Source organism: Primulina tabacum, chromosome 13 (assembly GCF_025594145.1).
Source record: "Primulina tabacum isolate GXHZ01 chromosome 13, ASM2559414v2, whole genome shotgun sequence".
Taxonomy (NCBI): domain Eukaryota; kingdom Viridiplantae; phylum Streptophyta; class Magnoliopsida; order Lamiales; family Gesneriaceae; genus Primulina; species Primulina tabacum.
In genome coordinates, this window is record NC_134562.1 from 30,616,047 (window position 1) to 30,622,145 (window position 6,099).

General features: G+C 38.3%; 1 protein-coding gene across 1 annotated transcript; it reads left to right on the plus strand.

The window, feature by feature from the left end:
* The first annotated feature begins 899 nt into the window (after nt 1–899).
* Nucleotides 900–2,393, plus strand: LOC142522336 (chlorophyll a-b binding protein, chloroplastic-like). Its single transcript, XM_075625642.1, has 5 exons — nt 900–1,138; nt 1,236–1,424; nt 1,514–1,551; nt 1,628–2,142; nt 2,234–2,393. Exons 1-5 carry the CDS (start codon nt 1,020–1,022, stop codon nt 2,249–2,251), a joined length of 879 nt encoding a protein of 292 aa, XP_075481757.1. The 5' UTR covers nt 900–1,019; the 3' UTR covers nt 2,252–2,393.
* Nucleotides 2,394–6,099: the final 3,706 nt, after the last annotated feature.

The window sequence follows — 6,099 nt, forward strand, 5'->3', positions numbered from 1 at the left end:
TTATATGTTTCTTTGACGATTTTTTTTTTATATAAAGTTAGAAATCATTAATAGAAAGTTTCAGGGTCATATTTGGTTTAAAACGTATAAAATAATACTTTCAGATAGAATATATTAAGGTAGTAGAATTATTTGGATTTGAATCATTTGATGTGGCTGAAAACACAGTATAATGTACTGTGTACTTTTTACACGAGATGATCAATTGATCATCTGATGGAACTCATATAGTGTCAGATAAATTAGAAAAATTGTCAAACGTAACGAGATCATCTCGTGTTAAAAGAACACATCACATGTTCAGCCACGGCAAAAGATGCAAATCCGAATTATTGTGTGAGTGATTAAACTTACAAGACATTGATTTTTGGAGAAAACGAGTATGAATTTATTATGTTTTTCGGAGATGCAAATATTTATCGAAAAAATAAACAATTTTTTTTTATATCAAATTTCATTCATACGATCACGCGTGAAAACATATGAAACGGGCTTCCGAAATTCAAGAATTAAGCCCAAGTCCTCTAAGACTGTGTTTGGTCTCTGTTTTATGAGGCAGATTGCAAATTAGGGCCTTTGATATTTAAAGGCCAGTGGCACCTCATTTGGATAGATATGGACTCTTCGATTTCTAATCATTTTAGTATGATGAATTATAGGCAGTGGCACCTCATTTAGACAGAACCTCCACAGACTAAAAATATTGTGAAACTCGAGCTTTATTTGTTCGTTCGTTTATTTTAACGTGTTTCATCGAACATGTTCGAATGAACTTTATCAAATCAAGTTGTAAAAAGCTAATGAACGATTTGATTTATTCATGTTCCCGCGGACAATGGAAACTTACAAGTAAAACCACGTCGACTAAGCATATGAGCCACAACATTTTCAAGATTCTTGGGGTGCTATGGTGAGATAAAAAACTGGCTAAATATCAGATTGTGGCGGCCACATGGCAACCCAACCAGCCAATCAAATCCACTCCCCTATCCTTAAAAAGATAAGCAATAACACTCGGCATGCCTCACATCCTTTATTATTCTTGCATTTGTCTTTCAAGGACAAGAAAGGAACCAGTGGAAATGGCCTCTGCTTTTGCATCATCAGCCATCGCGGCTGTTGCTTTCTCTTCTCCAAGGCTAGTTTTTTCTTGCGGGCATTGGTGACTGTGAAGTACTTACCTTTTCTTGCCTCTGTTTTGATATAATCTGACACAGATGAAAGTGTATTTGCAGTTCCCAGAAGAATGGATCGGTTGTGGGAGCAACAAAGGCTGCTTTCTTAGGAGGAAGAAGATTGAGAGTAAGCAAGGTGGGTACTGCTTCATCTGAAGCAAGATCAGTCAATGTCTCATGTGTGGTCGCTGATCCAAACAGACCACTGTGGTTCCCTGGAAGCACCCCTCCCCCATGGCTCGATGGCAGGTCCAGCTACACTCCAATACTGACATGTTTATATAGTTCTTGTTGTTTGTATTTGTTTCAATATCTGATCTCTGAAGCTTGGCTTGCAGCCTTCCCGGAGACTTCGGCTTCGATCCCCTCGGCCTAGGTAACTCGACTGCGCCTAATTTAAGCCTCAATTCTCGGTTTCTTTCATTATGTCACGGGTTTATACTTTGCTGCAGCATCGGACCCGGAGACCTTGAAATGGTTCGTGCAATCGGAGATCGTGCACTGTAGATGGGCCATGCTGGGCGCTGCGGGCATCTTCATCCCCGAGTTCCTAACCAAGTTGGGCATCTTGAACACCCCATCATGGTACTCCGCCGGTGAACTAGACTACTTCACCGACACCACGACACTCTTCATAATCGAGTTGATCCTTATCGGGTGGGCCGAGGGACGGAGATGGGCGGATATACTGAAGCCCGGATGCGTGAACACGGACCCCATCTTCCCCAACAATAAGCTCACGGGAACAGACGTGGGTTACCCGGGTGGGCTGTGGTTTGACCCGCTGGGATGGGGCAGTGGTTCACCTGAAAAGGTGAAGGAATTGAGAACAAAGGAGATCAAGAATGGCAGGTTGGCTATGTTGGCTGTAATGGGAGCCTGGTTCCAGCATATCTACACTGGAACCGGACCAATCGATAACCTCTTCGCTCACCTTGCCGACCCCGGCCACAACACCATTTTTGCTGTAAGTGAAAGATGGATCAGAATTATTGAATCATTGCTTAGATTGGAACTTGTACACGAAATTTACGTGTATTTTGTTTGTTGTGTTGCAGGCTTTCACCCCGAAGTAAGAGTTGCCGCCGGAGCATTGGAGTTGAAGGCGAATTGGCAGTGTGGTTTTCTTTATTGAAATTGTATCGTTAGAGTTGTATTTGGTAAATGTTTCAATGCTGTAAAAAGGAGCTTATGCAATGTACAAATTATTCGAAGAAATCCCCACTCCCATGTCCATGTAAAAATCTATTCTTTCCAAACAACAGCTCAAACAAGCCACGAAAATCGAACTGCCCGTAAAATTTGTTCAAGAAGGAATATATATTTGGAGGGCCGTCGAGGTCTCTGCGAAGAAACTAGAAAAGGATCTAGAAGCGAAAAGATAAAATTGTAAAAACATTATTATTTGGAGTATTACTTAAGAAATGAGAAAGCTACGAAATTCATAGATGAGAGACCAAGCTTCTGTAACCGTGAGTAAATAGTCTTTGAATTTAATTACTTGGAGTATTCTTTCTGCTCCTGCCTTCCTTCTCTTCAGCATTTTCCACTCTTGCAGATTCTTCCATCACTTGTGCCACCCTTTTGCTCGTGCCAAATTAAGATATGTTGAAAGCTTGAAGTTGAAACAACAAAAGATCATAAAGAAATGCCTCCGACACGATTAGAAGGATGAATTCAGGAGTGATTCACTGTCTTCAAAACAAAATTTGGTGTTTGACAAGGAACTCAAAAGTATACATACAATATGGTCACCCTCGCTACAAGATATATAGTAGCGGGATACGGATTTCTGGCGTCGAGTGACCAATATTTTCTATATAAACGTGAAAAGCATTTATCCTTTGGTTATGAGCCAAAAGCAAGGTACTCATTAGCGACAGACTTCCCTTCCTAGAGGACATAAATTGTGTTATTAGCTCTGCACTTTGTATTGAGTTCATCGACCACCTTTTCTTTCATTACAGTTTCAGTAAGCTCCTTTGGTTCAGTGTTCGGTTATGGGTGTTGGATCTCGATTTTCTCTTGTCCGAACGCAGCGAAAATTTTAAAAAGTTTATTTTATTTTGACAATCAAAATATATTTGTTTTAGAAACTCGTATGGTTTATTTAATTCACTCGTTCATAGGAAGTAGATCATTATACCTTTGGTGAATAGTTCACTAGGTTCCAACTATTCCAGGGGTAAGCGGAGATAGCTCTTGATGAATTTCCTACGGACTTTCTTCAGATCTCTTTTGTGTATTCTCCTAATCAGGTCCACGACCAAATGATTTGTTCCTCTTCCAAATTATACTAGAAAATTTGGAAGAAGTTTTAACGTTGGAGAGCATAGTTTGAGAGACGGCTCAAACTTTTCCTCAAGATGAAGTGGCCGAAATTCTTAGGTGAGAGAGGAGAATATTTTCGAAAATTGGTGACTTGTGGTGGCTAGGGTTGTCACGCCCCGAAACTCGGGATTTGACACCGGCGTCGTTTAACAATCACACAATTGAAACAACCAGCCTCGTAGCATAGTATAAACCGAAATACCAGTTTATTAATCATAATCTCAAAAACCAAAGTCTTTACAACTGAAATAACTAATGAAATAAATGCGGAAACGTTTTTACATAAAACTTGAGTGCCAAAATTCAGAAACCTCTTTACTAGCAACTCTCGAGATTAAAACAATTCACCAGCCCCAAAATTGTTCCGATTCTTCTTCTTCAATCTACTCTTCGGATTTATCTGGGAAGGTTGTAAGGGGTGAGTATTTTGGAAAATACTCAGCAAGTGGGAGAATATCGAGCACAATAAAACAACATGCATAAATTTCGAAAGAAAACACATACTGGCATAATAATGTTCACATGCATAAACTTTACCAAGCACTGCGATTTATCTACCTTCTATGGTTTACTGACGTCAGTCCCTAATTTTTACTCCTCTAAGGGGGCGAGGCCGTATAGCGGTTATGCCCCCCACCGCGTAAGGGTACGTCATAGTTGGAATTCCCACCCATATACGGTTGACTCCTCACAGTGCTAAAAACGTATGACAATGCAAGAACGGGGTAGAAGAAAGATTGTACTCGATTCTCAAATTTTCGAAAAAATCCCATATGCATAACCTAAATTTTAAACATTAACAATAGCCCACTTACTTTAAACTTCTTGAAGAAAAACGTGAAAACCACGGTGGCTGGACTGCGGCAGCGCTTCGCTGTGCTCGAAAAATCTTAAGAAAACTAGAGGGGATTTCGAAAATATGGTGAGATATGAGGTGTGAAATTTTGAGTCTACAGGGCCCTCCTATTTATAGGGGTTGGCTGCTATCGTCATCGAGTGATATCGCGTTTGAATCTGAATCAAATCTTTATCGAGAATCGTGATCTATCCGTGATATAAATTCGAACTCTAAATCTTTTATCTCTCAATTTTCGAAATTCTCAAATATATACACTGTAATTTTCGAATTCTAGGGATTTTATTATCTTTTGCCTGATTTTTATCCCGGTATCTCCATATCAACTCAAATCTTAGGCATTTATCTGCGAAATTTCAAATAATAATATATACGATATTATTATTCACTCAATCTTGGTAAAATCTTACAAATCTCACATCCTCAAATGAGATAAATCGTGGTATCCAAAATATACTATCGTGATAAACTTAAATGATAAAACTTAAAATTCTTGGATTTTACAAGGGTTATGGCTTGATTACTCCTATTTATAATTAAGTCATGACCTAATAACCATAATTAACATTAATGAGCTTGATTAATTAATTGGGTTAGTCCAACTAGTTTAATTAATTAATCAAAGTCCATTAAGAACTTTAATTATTTAGTATGTTGGACTTGTACTCCTACAAGTCCATTAAACATACTTCTCACTATATTTAATTTAATATTTAATAAACTTAACTTTTGAGCTTAATAAATTCAACATTTGAATTTATTATTTAAACTATAAATTCAACTCTTTGAATTTTATCACCTCCAAAATTTAATATTTAATAAACCCAACTTTTGAGTTTAATAAATTAAATTCTCAGATTTTATAAATTCAACTCATTGAATTTATTCTCCCAAATTTTATAAATTCATAAATTCAACTTCTTGAATTTACTATATCATAAATTCAACTCCTTGAATTTATTTTCACAAAATTTAATTATCATAAATTCAACTCCTTGAATTTATTCTCTTAACGGGAACAAACGATTCAGTGCTTGTGTGACCCTCAATGGTTCAGGGATACAGCTAGCCGTGAGTTCACAATTCTTTGTGATTTAGGACATAATCTTTTATTCGGGCTTAACCTTATTTGCCCCATTCTATATATCAACAATTGATCATGAGAATGTCAGAAATCATATTTCTGATTAAACCCATCGAATCATGGTAAGAGCGTCTAGTAGCATCGCCCTATGATTCCCTAGATATCACTGATAGTGCCTGCAAGAACCAGTCGATTATGATTAGCGTACAGTACGGTCCCCTCATCTCATATATCCCGATAGAATCTGCAACCACTGGTTCATCGAGGGTTGCACAATAATTCGATAACTATGTGATAACTATAAATTGTGGCATCGCATGTACGGTTGGAGAACTCTTTCTCTAACGTACATCTCATACTCTGGCCAGAGATTCCACGCACTATTATTTCATCAGATCACATAGGATATCCACACCCGTAGGTGAGCGGTGAATCCCCGACTACAATGCACTTGCTCCTATATGTGTCGCAACTGTACCCAACCTCGCCACCTGATGACGCTCCTGGAGTCAGAAAACGAGTCAAAGCACAACCCTAGCATATAGAGCCTCAATGTTGTCCCGGATTGTAAGGACTAATGGTGTACAATCATAACCACGGACTTATCCTCTCGATAAATGATAACCACTTAGAAAGTCCGAGGGAGGGTTGTT